Here is a 13,882-nt window from a genome sequence, read left to right as displayed (position 1 = left end):
AATGGTGATTTGCAATAGAGATGTGCAGCAAAGGGTTAAATACTGTAGTGTGGTAGACTTTTTTGCATAGGTTTTTGACTTTGTTGCATTTCTACTGATAATAATTTTTATAGTGTGAGATCCAAAAGAGTGACAACTCTTAGCTTCGGATCTCTTTGTTTTTTGACATTTGCTTTCAATTATAGACGTATATGCAGCCAGGAGCTGAGACCACCTTGGAGATAAATTTGAGATTTCCAAGAATACCAGAGTGTGTTTCTTCGGAAATGAAGAAACTGAACTAAAAGAAATACACAGTCCAAGAAAGGATTATGAACTTTTAAGACTGCACAAAAACCCAACAAATGAGAAAAAGATAGGAAACTTCACACACTGCATCCTTTGTCCTCAAAATCAAGTATTTCCTCCTGCGCATCCTCCCACCCTGCCTTCAAGGTGGTTAAAAGGCTCTGTTGCTTTACACAGGGCATTCCCATCTCATTCCCTGGCCTCCGCACACAAGACAAGCTCTTCCTGCTGGCTGAATCTATCTCCTGATTCTTCCATCTGCTGTGCTGACCCCAGAACAAAGCAACATTAGCTGCTGATTTGCCTGTTACCTGTTCCTTATTTATTCAACTGTCTCGTACAAATAATAAATAGCTATTAGTCTATAGAATGTCACAGGGTTAAATAACATTAAATACATTTTTATATACATATAGTAAATATTAGCCTTGGCAAAATATCTTGTTGACATGAAATATCTTGTGACATGAAAGTCAAAATTAAATTTTATTGGATCAGATAGAGCATGCATTTTTACGAGCCTATTATTTACTTTTATTATCAAATTTATTCTGGCCCCTTAGTATCTTTTGTTGAAGAACATACATATATTGGTTCAAGAGCATTAACCACATCCCTACTGGGATGTTTAGATAAAAACTTGCCCAAAATAATAGAGAACTTTTAACATTTTTGCTATAACTCAATTTGAACGGAAATAATAGAGTCTTGTTGTTTATTTTTGTGTGTGTACCTATCACAATTTTTATATAGATATACAGTAGACCACTCAAGTTATTGATCTATGCCCATTTGGGTATATTTCAGGCCACCATTTTGCTGGCAAATATGATCATATATAAAATAAGAAAATTGTTAACTTTTTCACAAACTTTGAGTTTCTCACTGAAATTATTTACATACTGCCTGTGCAATGACATAAATGGTTGAAAAAGCTTATCTGAGATCCCCTTTGTTTGGAAATAGCAGACATGCATGTGTTTGCCATTGGTGTTTGGCATTTAGAAGGCCGCTAACTGCAGCTGCACGCTAACCTTCCCAGCAGTGAAGGGGTTAAATAGCTAGTAAGGGTAATATCATTTTTTAATGTAGGCATTACCCTCCCACCTGATACCTCCCATCTCCCTGATCCCTCCTAAACAGCTCTCCCTCCAACTTTCCTCACCACCATCTTAGTTACTGGCAAACAGTCGGCCAGTATGAAGTTTTAGGGCTTCTTTTTTATTTTATTATTTAATTATATTTATTTTTTATTTTCTGTAGTGTAGGATCCCCCACTCCCTGATTTCTCCCAAACAGCTCTTTACCCCCCCCCCCCCCTCACAATGGTCTCTGCCATCTTAGTTACTGGCAACTTTATTCTTAGTTCAGTGTCTCACATTTCATTCGTAAGTTAGATACAGGGAAATCTAAAGCGAAATAATAATGATATTGTAGCTGAAAATTAAAGTTATTAAGCTGCATTTGCACCTTTTTCGGGTATGTGGAGCAGGTTTGCATGAGTGAGCCTGCTGCCACATATTTAAGAAGCAGAAACTGCCTTAGTCTCCGCCACCTCAGAAGTTCCGAGATCAATCACCCAGACACTCGTTCATTGTGCACGCCAACATGTACACTACTTGCTTACCTGTCTGCCTGTAGGGATAGTAAGTTAATGATATCACTAGAGTTTTCCAGCGTGTAATAGTGCCTCTTCTATAATATATTGTACAGAACTAATGTGTGTCCTTATTGTGTAGTGGGATGAGATTGCACAAATGTATCTATACACATACAAAGAAGTGTACAATATGGATTCAATACTTTCCTCTATAGGTCTGAACCGCAGCCGTCCCACAGTCTCTCCAGAAATCTGTGTAAGTTGATCAGGTCTGCTAAATGGAGGCGCAGGTTCGCTTGATAAATCACTGTGTACTTTTTTTTTCTCACTTTTCCTCCTCAGTGTAAGTCTGTTCCTGTTTAGTGTACACTGCAAATGACCGGCTCTCTCCCAATGCAAAAAACGATTTCACAGGTTCTTTAATAAAAACTGTATTTTATATTGGCTCAAAGCTTTTCAACGGTCCCAGCCATCTTTGTCAAGAGCAATAAAAATATAAAAGTGCTTTACAAACCAAAGCATACATTACCGCTACGCAGGCGGTCTTTAAATACATTATTGGTGACACTACCTGTTTACTCATTGGAGAAAAACAGGTTTACACACGTTTAAAAAAATCAACTATCTTTCTACCTATAAACATATAAAAGAACCTATAATAAAAATATTGCATAGTAAAGAAATATCAATCTGCTATCTTGTTGCATTTGTTTTGTAGAATCATTTTTTCAGCCGGTTGCAGTTCCCTTTCAGGTAGTTTCATTCCACTAGTTCCCTCTCAGGTCCAGTTGGAGTGCGAGAATCACGTGATCATAATTGTCCAATAGAATCAATCTCTATTATTTTTCGGTAGCTAGCTCTGTTTATATACATAAGGATGAAAAAGATATGTGTTATTCACAAATTTAAAAAGAAATTTAAAGCGACATAATCCTTGATTCCTGGTGTCATATATTAATAGAGATCAAAACATAGACATTGTGATTATCGGTTATAAGTGATAGGAGGCTTCATAGTTGTTAGTTACTTATTCACAAATTTAAAGGAACATAATCCTCATTTACAGATGTCATATATGTCAATTACAGATATTATTAATACTTTTCACAAATTTAAAGAGACATGGTCCTCAGTTGCAAGTCTCATATATTTATAAAAATAAAATATAAACATTGAGATTTTCAATTGTAAGTTCAGAAGAAGATATCATGGTTGTCAATTAAAAGTGACAGATTCTAATCCTTATTGGCAAATATTTTTATATATTTTTCTCCAACATAGGTGTGTCCGGTCCACGGCGTCATCCTTACTTGTGGGATATTCTCTTCCCCAACAGGAAATGGCAAAGAGCCCAGCAAAGCTGGTCACATGATCCCTCCTAGGCTCCGCCTACCCCAGTCATTCTCTTTGCCGTTGTACAGGCAACATCTCCACGGAGATGGCTTAGAGTTTTTTAGTGTTTAACTGTAGTTTTTCATTATTCAATCAAGAGTTTGTTATTTTCAAATAGTGCTGGTACGTACTATTTACTCAGAAACAGAAAAGAGATGAAGAATTCTGTTTGTATGAGGAAAATGATTTTAGCAACCGTAACTAAAATCCATGGCTGTTCCACACAGGACTGTTGAGAGCATTAACTTCAGTTGGGGGAACAGTTTGCAGTCTTTGCTGCTTGAGGTATGACACATTCTAACAAGACGATGTAATGCTGGAAGCTGTCATTTTCCCTATGGGATCCGGTAAGCCATGTTTATTACGATTGTAAATAAGGGCTTCACAAGGGCTTATTTAGACTGTAGACATTTTTTGGGCTAAATCGATTGATATTAACACTTATTTAGCCTTGAGGAATCATTTATTCTGGGTATTTTGATATAATAATATCGGCAGGCACTGTTTTAGACACCTTATTCTTTAGGGGCTTTCCCAAAGCATAGGCAGAGTCTCATTTTCGCGCCGGTGTTGCGCACTTGTTTTTGAGAGGCATGGCATGCAGTCGCATGTGAGAGGAGCTCTGATACTTATAAAAGACTTCTGAAGGCATCATTTGGTATCGTATTCCCCTTGGGTTTGGTTGGGTCTCAGCAAAGCAGATACCAGGGACTGTAAAGGGGTTAAAGCTTAAAACGGCTCCGGTTCCGTTATTTTAAGGGTTAAAGCTTCCAAATTTGGTGTGCAATATTTTCAAGGCTTTAAGACACTGTGGTGAAAGTTTGGTGAATTTTGAACAATTCCTTCATGTTTTTTCGCAATTGCAGTAATAAAGTGTGTTCAGTTTAAAATTTAAAGTGACAGTAACGGTTTTATTTCAAAACGTTTTTTGTACTTTCTTATCAAGTTTATGCCTGTTTAACATGTCTGAACTACCAGATAGACTGTGTTCTGAATGTGGGGAAGCCAGAATTCCTATTCATTTAAATAAATGTGATTTATGTGATAATGACAATGATGCCCAAGATGATTCCTCAAGTGAGGGGAGTAAGCATGGTACTGCATCATTCCCTCCTTCGTCTACACGAGTCTTGCCCACTCAGGAGGCCCCTAGTACATCTAGCGCGCCAATACTCCTTACTATGCAACAATTAACGGCTGTAATGGATAATTCTGTCAAAAACATTTTAGCCAAAATGAACCCTGTTCAGCGTAAGCGTGGATGCTCTGTTTTAGTTACTGAAGAGCATGACAACGCTGATATTAATATCTCTGAAGGGCCCCTAACCCAATCTGAGGGGGCCAGGGAGGTTTTGTCTGAGGGAGAAATTACTGATTTAGGGAATATTTCTCAGCAGGCTGAATCTGATGTGATTACTTTTAAATTTAAATTGGAACATCTCCGCATTTTGCTTAAGGAGGTATTATCCACTCTGGATGATTGTGAAAATTTGGTCATCCCAGAGAAACTATGTAAAATGGACAAGTTCCTAGAGGTGCCGGGGCTCCCAGAAGCTTTTCCTATACCCAAGCGGGTGGCGGACATTGTTAATAAAGAATGGGAAAGGCCCGGTATTCCTTTCGTCCCTCCCCCCATATTTAAAAAATTGTTTCCTATGGTCGACCCCAGAAAGGACTTATGGCAGTCAGTCCCCAAGGTCGAGGGAGCGGTTTCTACTTTAAACAAACGCACCACTATTCCCATAGAGGATAGTTGTGCTTTCAAAGATCCTATGGATAAAAAATTAGAAGGTTTGCTTAAAAAGATGTTTGTTCAGCAGGGTTACCTTCTACAACCCATTTCATGCATTGTCCCTGTCACTACAGCCGCATATTTCTGGTTTGATGAACTGATTAAGGTGCTCGATAGTGACTCGCCTCCTTATGAGGAGATTATGGACAGAGTCAATGCTCTCAAATTGGCTAATTCTTTCACTCTTGACGCCTCTTTGCAATTGGCTAAGTTAGCGGCTAAGAATTCTGGGTTTGCTATTGTGGCGCGCAGAGCGCTTTGGTTGAAATCTTGGTCGGCTGATGCGTCTTCCAAGAACAAGCTACTAAACATTCCTTTCAAGGGGAAAACGCTGTTTGGTCCTGACTTGAAAGAGATTATCTCTGATATCACTGGGGGTAAGGGCCATGCCCTTCCTCAGGATCGGCCTTTCAAGGCAAAAAATAGACCTAATTTTCGTCCCTTTCGTAAAAACGGACCAGCCCAAGGTGCTACGTCCTCTAAGCAAGAAGGTAATACTTCTCAGGCCAAGCCAGCTTGGAGACCAATGCAAGGCTGGAACAAGGGAAAGCAGGCAAAGAAACCTGCCACTGCTACCAAGACAGCATGAAATATCGGCCCCCGATCCGGGACCGGATCTGGTGGGGGGCAGACTCTCTCTCTTCGCTCAGGCTTGGGCAAGAGATGTTCTGGATCCTTGGGCGCTAGAAATAGTCTCCCAGGGTTATCTTCTGGAATTCAAGGGACTTCCCCCAAGGGGAAGGTTCCACAGGTCTCAGTTGTCTTCAGACCACATAAAAAGACAGGCGTTCTTACTTTGCGTAGAAGACCTGTTAAAAATGGGAGTGATTCATCCTGTTCCATTGAGAGAACAAGGGATGGGGTTCTACTCCAATCTGTTCATAGTTCCCAAAAAAGAGGGAACATTCAGACCAATCCTAGATCTCAAGATCTTAAACAAATTTCTCAAGGTCCCATCTTTCAAGATGGAAACCATTCGAACTATCCTTCCTTCCATCCAGGAAGGTCAATTCATGACCACGGTGGATTTAAAGGATGCGTATCTACATATTCCTATCCGCAAGGAACATCATCGGTTCCTAAGGTTTGCATTCCTGGACAAACATTACCAGTTCGTGGCGCTTCCTTTCGGATTAGCCACTGCTCCAAGGATTTTCACAAAGGTACTAGGGTCCCTTCTAGCTGTGCTAAGACCAAGGGGCATTGCAGTAGTACCTTACCTGGACGACATTCTGATTCAAGCGTCGTCCCTCCCTCGAGCAAAGGCTCACACGGACATCGTCCTGGCCTTTCTCAGATCGCACGGCTGGAAAGTGAACGTGGAAAAGAGTTCTCTATCCCCGTCAACAAGGGTTCCCTTCTTGGGAACAATTATAGACTCCTCAGAAATGAGGATTTTTTCTAACAGAGGCCAGAAAGACAAAGCTCCTGGACTCTTGTCGAATACTTCATTCCGTTCCTCTTCCTTCCGTAGCTCAGTGCATGGAAGTGATCGGGTTGATGGTAGCGGCAATGGACATAGTTCCTTTTGCGCGCATTCATCTAAGACCGTTACAACTGTGCATGCTCAGTCAGTGGAATGGGGACTATACAGACTTGTCTCCAAAGATACAAGTAAATCAGAGGACCAGAGACTCACTCCGTTGGTGGCTGTCCCTGGACAACCTGTCACGAGGGATGACATTCCACAGACCAGAGTGGGTCATTGTCACGACCGACGCCAGTCTGATGGGCTGGGGCGCGGTCTGGGGATCCCTGAAAGCTCAGGGTCTTTGGTCTCGGGAAGAATCTCTTCTACCGATAAATATTCTGGAACTGAGAGCGATATTCAATGCTCTCAAGGCTTGGCCTCAGCTAGCGAGGTCCAAGTTCATACGGTTTCAATCAGACAACATGACGACTGTTGCGTACATCAACCATCAGGGGGGAACAAGGAGTTCCCTAGCGATGGAAGAAGTGACCAAGATCATTCTATGGGCGGAGTCTCACTCCTGCCACCTGTCTGCTATCCACATCCCGGGAGTGGAAAATTGGGAAGCGGATTTTCTGAGTCGTCAGACATTGCATCCGGGGGAGTGGGAACTCCATCCGGAAATCTTTGCCCAAGTCACTCAACTTTGGGGCATTCCAGACATGGATCTGATGGCCTCTCGTCAGAACTTCAAAGTTCCTTGCTACGGGTCCAGATCCAGGGATCCCAAGGCGGCTCTAGTGGATGCACTAGTAGCACCTTGGACCTTCAAACTAGCTTATGTGTTCCCGCCGTTTCCTCTCATCCCCAGGCTGGTAGCCAGGATCAATCAGGAGAGGGCGTCGGTGATCTTGATAGCTCCTGCGTGGCCACGCAGGACTTGGTATGCAGATCTGGTGAATATGTCATCGGCTCCACCTTGGAAGCTACCTTTGAGACGAGACCTTCTTGTTCAGGGTCCGTTCGAACATCCGAATCTGGTTTCACTCCAGCTGACTGCTTGGAGATTGAACGCTTGATTTTATCGAAGCGAGGTTTCTCAGATTCTGTTATCGATACTCTTGTTCAGGCCAGAAAGCCTGTAACTAGAAAGATTTACCACAAAATTTGGAAAAAAATATATCTGTTGGTGTGAATCTAAAGGATTCCCTTGGGACAAGGTTAAGATTCCTAGGATTCTATCCTTCCTTCAAGAAGGATTGGAAAAAGGATTATCGGCAAGTTCCCTGAAGGGACAGATTTCTGCCTTGTCGGTGTTACTTCACAAAAAACTGGCAGCTGTGCCAGATGTTCAAGCCTTTGTTCAGGCTCTGGTTAGAATCAAGCCTGTTTACAAACCTTTGACTCCTCCTTGGAGTCTCAATTTAGTTCTTTCAGTTCTTCAGGGGGTTCCGTTTGAACCCTTACATTCCGTTGATATTAAGTTATTATCTTGGAAAGTTTTGTTTTTAGTTGCAATTTCTTCTGCTAGAAGAGTTTCAGAATTATCTGCTCTGCAGTGTTCTCCTCCTTATCTGGTGTTCCATGCAGATAAGGTGGTTTTACGTACTAAACCTGGTTTCTTCCAAAAGTTGTTTCTAACAAAAACATTAACCAGGAGATTATCGTACCTTCTCTGTGTCCGAAACCAGTTTCAAAGAAGGAACGCTTGTTGCACAATTTGGATGTTGTTCGCGCTCTAAAATTCTATTTAGATGCTACAAAGGATTTTAGACAAACATCTTCCCTGTTTGTTGTTTATTCAGGTAAAAGGAGAGGTCAAAAAGCGACTTCTACCTCTCTCTCTTTTTGGATTAAAAGCATCATCAGATTGGCTTACGAGACTGCCGGACGGCAGCCTCCCGAAAGAATCACGGCTCATTCCACTAGGGCTGTGGCTTCCACATGGGCCTTCAAGAACGAGGCTTCTGTTGATCAGATATGTAGGGCAGCGACTTGGTCTTCACTGCACACTTTTACCAAATTTTACAAGTTTGATACTTTTGCTTCTTCGGAGGCTATTTTTGGGAGAAAGGTTTTGCAAGCCGTGGTGCCTTCCATTTAGGTGACCTGATTTGCTCCCTCCCTTCATCCGTGTCCTAAAGCTTTGGTATTGGTTCCCACAAGTAAGGATGACGCCGTGGACCGGACACACCTATGTTGGAGAAAACAGAATTTATGTTTACCTGATAAATTTCTTTCTCCAACGGTGTGTCCGGTCCACGGCCCGCCCTGGTTTTTTAATCAGGTCTGATAATTTATTTTCTTTAACTACAGTCACCACGGTACCATATGGTTTCTCCTATGCTATTATTCCTCCTTAACGTCGGTCGAATGACTGGGGTAGGCGGAGCCTAGGAGGGATCATGTGACCAGCTTTGCTGGGCTCTTTGCCATTTCCTGTTGGGGAAGAGAATATCCCACAAGTAAGGATGACGCCGTGGACCGGACACACCGTTGGAGAAAGAAATTTATCAGGTAAACATAAATTCTGTTTTTAGTAACCTCTAATTCAGGTACACAAATACATGGATCTAGTACTCAAAGAATACATACAGTGTTTAAAAATTGACGATAAGTTGTCATACAAAAGCAGCAATTCTTGTATCTTTATTTAAACCCCATTGGGCCTATGTTTTTAACATATGTATCCATTTCAGTTCTCTTTGGTCTAGTTGTTTAGCTAAATTCCCCCCTCTCCAATGTAGTTAAACTTTTTCTGTTCCCATCCATATGAATGATTCCTTTGGAAAATGTTTACAGTTATTGCAATGTAGCGGTACTCCATGATCATCATGATTTTTTTCAATTTTATTTTGATGTTCCATAATTCTTGTTTTTAAAAACCGTTGAATCGCGTTGAGCCAAAATAAAATACAGTTTTTTTTAAAGAACCTGTGAAATCGTTTTTTGCATTGGGAGAGAGACGGTCATTTACAGTGTACACTGAACAGGAACAGACTTACACTGAGGAGGAAAAGTGAGAAAAAAAAGTACACAGTGATTTATCAAGCGAACTCCATTTAGCACAAATGTATGTATATCTTAATATTATTGATGTAAATTTATGAAATAAAAAGAACATGAAACCCAATTGTTTTTCTTTGTGATTTAGACAAAGCATATATCACATTTGCTTTGTTCTCGTTGCATTCTTTGTTGAAGAGCATACCCAAGTATGTGGCGTGCATGTGTCTGGGACCCTGCAAACACTGCTGCCATCTAGTGTTCTTGCAAAGGTATAACTGTTAAAAGTCCACTGCTGCCATATAGTGTTCCAGGTATGTGCAGTCTCCTGAGCCTACCTACCTGCTTTTCAGGAAAGGATACCAAGAGAATACGAAAATGTGATATAAATTAAATTGGAAACTTTTTTTTTTTTTTTATTGTATGCTTTATCTGTATCATGAAAGAAAAATTGTGGGTTTTTTCCCTTTTAAAAGTTATGTTAGTTCCTTTGTGTAAGGTTGGTGCACAACTGCTTTTCTTTGCAAAAATACCTTTGAGTGATGTGTATTAGATAATATTTGTAATATTTTTTTAGCTTTTTTAATGAAGGTTTTTTTTTTTTTTTCTTGTGGTTTCATTTATTTTGATTTTGTTTGTACGCATTCATTTTACCAGTATGTTATTTCACTATTTCTGCATTTCAGTGCGGATTCAAAGCTCCTGGAAGAGGCGACCATTTCCATCTGCAAGTCATTAAGTAAGAACACCATTTTATTTATTTTTATATATATATATATATATATATATATATATATAATTTTTTATTAGAACACAGATTTAAATAAACTGTAAAGTCAAAATTAAACTTGTATGATTTAGATTAAACAACTTTTCAATTTACTCCTATTTTGTTGTTCTCATGGCATCGATTGTTGAGAAGCATACCTAGTTAGGCTCAGAAGCAACAATACCCTACTGAAAGCTAGCTGCTTATTGGTGGCTTCACATATATGCCACTTGTCACTGACTTAATCTCTGTGTTTTGCTAGTTCCCAGTAATTGCATTGCAGCTCTTTCAACAAAATAATCAATGAGAATGAAGCAAATGTGTATATGCAAAAAGAGAAAAGCACTCAACCTGGGAACAAATAACAACATAATAGCTTGTTCTATGGCTAGTTACCACCCTAGGAGCAGTCTCTTTTTGCTCAACATGTGCCTCTCACAGAGAAGAACTTTCTTGTAGTTTATCAGTCTGGTCCTAACTAAACTGTACAGTGCAGTCCCAAAATACCATGCAATCCCTCACTGAATGAGAGAGAGGACAAACCCCCAGATGTACGTTTAGCCTTAGTGTGGGCCTTGTCAGTGAGGTGCAGCCATGTCCCTCTAGGCACACTGAGCAACGGGTCCACGTCTGGTTTCTGGTATCACCCTTAAGGTCATAATTTGCATATACAAAAAGAGATGCGCTCTACCTGGGAACGAAAAAAAAAAAAGGACTTCTCCTAAGTTGTAACTCGCCATAGAACAAGCTACTGAGCTGCTGTTCGTTCCTAGCAGAGCACTTCTCTTTCTTATATGCATTTGTATTATGACCCTGGGGAAACCAGACGTGGACTCCTTGCCCAAAGTTCTTATGGGTGCACCTCACTGAAAAGGCCCAATGAAGGGTGAATTGATCGTCTGGGGTTGTCAATGTTCCTTGTTGAGAGGAGGATTGTCTCTTATTCCCGGGGCTTGACTGACCTTACTCAGCATGATCAGACTGATATACTTCAGGAAAGTTATTCTCTGTGAAAAGCACATTTGGGCTAAAAGAGGCGGCTCCTAGGTGGTAACTTGCCATAGAACAAGCTACTGAGCTGAGGTTTATTCCAAGAAGATTGTTTCTCTTTCTATATGCATTTGTATTATAACCCTGGGGAAGGCTTCCTAAGAGTGAAGGGGAAACCAGACATGGACTCCTTGCCCAATAGGCTTAGAGGAATATGGCTGCTCCTCACTGACGAGGCCCACTGAAGTCCTTTCCTAGCTGTAGTCAGTTTATTGTCCATGCTCAGTAGAGGACGTCTGCTGCAAGAAACATGTGTCAGTAAAACTTAAGTTCTGTGATGGTAGCTCTCTTATCGAACTGTTTAGCAAGAAAACAAGTAAGTTGTTTGCTATTTTTAACACAATTGTTACTTTAATGTTTACTTTGATTTAACATATTTTTTACTGAAGGAACACTGTTTCATATCCCTTTAAAGGGACAGTCTAGACCCAATACTTATTTTTTAATACTTATTGTTACATAGCAGACAAACATCTTGCAACAGGTTCCACATCTATAAGCTTGTGAGAAGTACATGAAACTTTTAAACAATCATCCTTTGTTAGCAGCAGAAAATGGCTGCCTAGCCCCACCCACAGATTTTTTTTCTTGTCCAGTTAGCCGTTTTCTGTACGACAGTTTAGCAGTGCACGTTTAATATTTTTCAGTTAGCTTTTCCAAACTGCAAATGCACAAATCAGCGTGTACAAGTAGGAAAGCTTATTTACGAGTCGATCATGATTGGAGAAACTTAACATATCAAAATATACATGCAATAAGTGAGCGGAGCTTGTTGCCCATTTTAGGCTCCTAACAAACTATGCATTTTGAAATGCTTTGTGTACTTCTTACAAGCATATAGATGTGGGGCCAGTTGTAGGATGATGTATAGGGTCTAGACTGTCCCTTTAATTTGCTTTTAAACAATTCAGCAAGCGACTGGGACGAAGGCTACTTAGCAGACTATGGTGATGTTCGCTTTCACTTGACTAATTACAAGCTGTGGTGTGATGTAAACAGTCCATTGTGTGACAAAGATCCTCTCATTTGAGGCTTTTGCTGGAGATATAAATAGACGGAATGTAAACCTTGCACGAATATTGCTTCATAAATCCTCTAACTTTGTTCCACTGTTGCTTATTAATCCCTCCGTTTTAGGAATGTGTTGTTTTATGAGAGTGGAGGCGAGAATGGGAACGGCTAGCAGGGCAGTGTGTGAACCTGTCCTATTGCTTGATAAATTGAATAAATTGCTGCTGAGTATTTCTTTTGCCAGAAGAAAATAAATGTAATTGGGTTTATTTAACAAGATCTGTTATCTGCTCAGACAATACATTTTTTTCCTGCTGACTGATGAAGCTTTTAATTATTAGCTTTCATGTGTTATTTACTGCAAAGCTTCTGACTTGTGGTTTATAGCTGTTTAATTAAATGTACATAATTGTAATTTTAATGTCTGGCATTATTGCTAGCTCTAGTTAACGTATAACATTCAGTGATGTGCTTAGACCTTCATGGATTTTTTTTTGGTTTATCATTAAAGGGACATAATACTCATATGCTAAATCACTTGAAACTGATGCAGTATAACTGTAAAAAGCTGACAGGAAAATATCACCTGAGCATCTCTATGTAAAAAAGGAAGATATTTTACCTCACAATCTCCTCAGCTCAGCAGAGTAAGTTCTGTGTAAAAAGTTATACTCAGCTGCTCCCAGCTGCAGGTAAAAATAAAAAAAAAATGAAGAAATGAACAGCAGCCAATCAGCATCAGCAGTGCTGAGGTCATGAACTCTTACTGTGATCTCATGAGATTTGATTTAACTCTCATGAGATTTCATAGTAAGCTTCCTTTACCTGATTGGTGAAATAATATGAGAGTTCACAATGCTCATCCCCTAAGATGTCCCAGGACAGACACACTATAATGCTGCTTAGAAATCCTTTACAATGGGAGGTGGCTACTGAGGAACTTTTGAGGTAAAATATCTTTCTTTTTTACATAGAGATGTTCAGGTGATATTTTCTAATCAGCTTTTTACAGCTATGCTGCATCACTTTCAAGTGTTTAAACATTTGGGTATTATGGCCCTTTAACATATAGAAACCCACAATGAATTACAATTTAAATATGGCCTAAACCTGCCTCGATAACAATAGTTGTTCTCTTTTTTGTAGTTCAGAACAATCCAAGGACAGGAAATCTAGGCGCACTTACTCACGTCTTTCTTTGCCGAACAAAGGAGCTTAAAATATCTGCAGAATGTGAAAAGTAAGTGAGCTCAAACATCTTCTTTATTTTTGTTATTATTGTTAAAGGGGTATGAAACCTAAAACTTTTCTATTGTGATTCAGACAGGGCATACAAAAAGTTTCCAGTTTACATCTATGGTATTCCTTGTTGAAGAGATACCTAAGTAGGTGTCTGTAGCTCTACATGGCAGGAAATAGTGCTGTCATATAGTGCAGCAGACACGTGCATACTGCTAAGCTTTCTTTTTTTCAAAAGATTCCAAGAGAGTGAAGAACATTTACTACTATAAGTAAATTACAGTTGTTTGAAATTGCATGCTCTATCTGAATGGATAAAGGGGT

General features: G+C 40.0%; 1 protein-coding gene across 2 annotated transcripts in view; it reads left to right on the top strand.

The window, feature by feature from the left end:
- The window catches only part of DYM (dymeclin), a 1,389,654-nt gene that overhangs the window by 105,907 nt on the left and 1,269,865 nt on the right, over window positions 1-13,882 (top strand). For both annotated transcript variants that reach the window (XM_053701098.1, XM_053701099.1), the window contains exons 3-4: window positions 10,176-10,228; window positions 13,466-13,559. In XM_053701098.1, the coding sequence (XP_053557073.1) occupies window positions 10,176-10,228; window positions 13,466-13,559 (147 nt within the window). The remainder of the gene's footprint in view (window positions 1-10,175; window positions 10,229-13,465; window positions 13,560-13,882) is intronic.

This window comes from Bombina bombina, chromosome 2 (assembly GCF_027579735.1).
Source record: "Bombina bombina isolate aBomBom1 chromosome 2, aBomBom1.pri, whole genome shotgun sequence".
In the NCBI taxonomy this organism is placed as follows: domain Eukaryota; kingdom Metazoa; phylum Chordata; class Amphibia; order Anura; family Bombinatoridae; genus Bombina; species Bombina bombina.
Note: the sequence above shows the minus strand (reverse complement) of the source record. Positions and strands in the feature narration are given on the sequence as shown.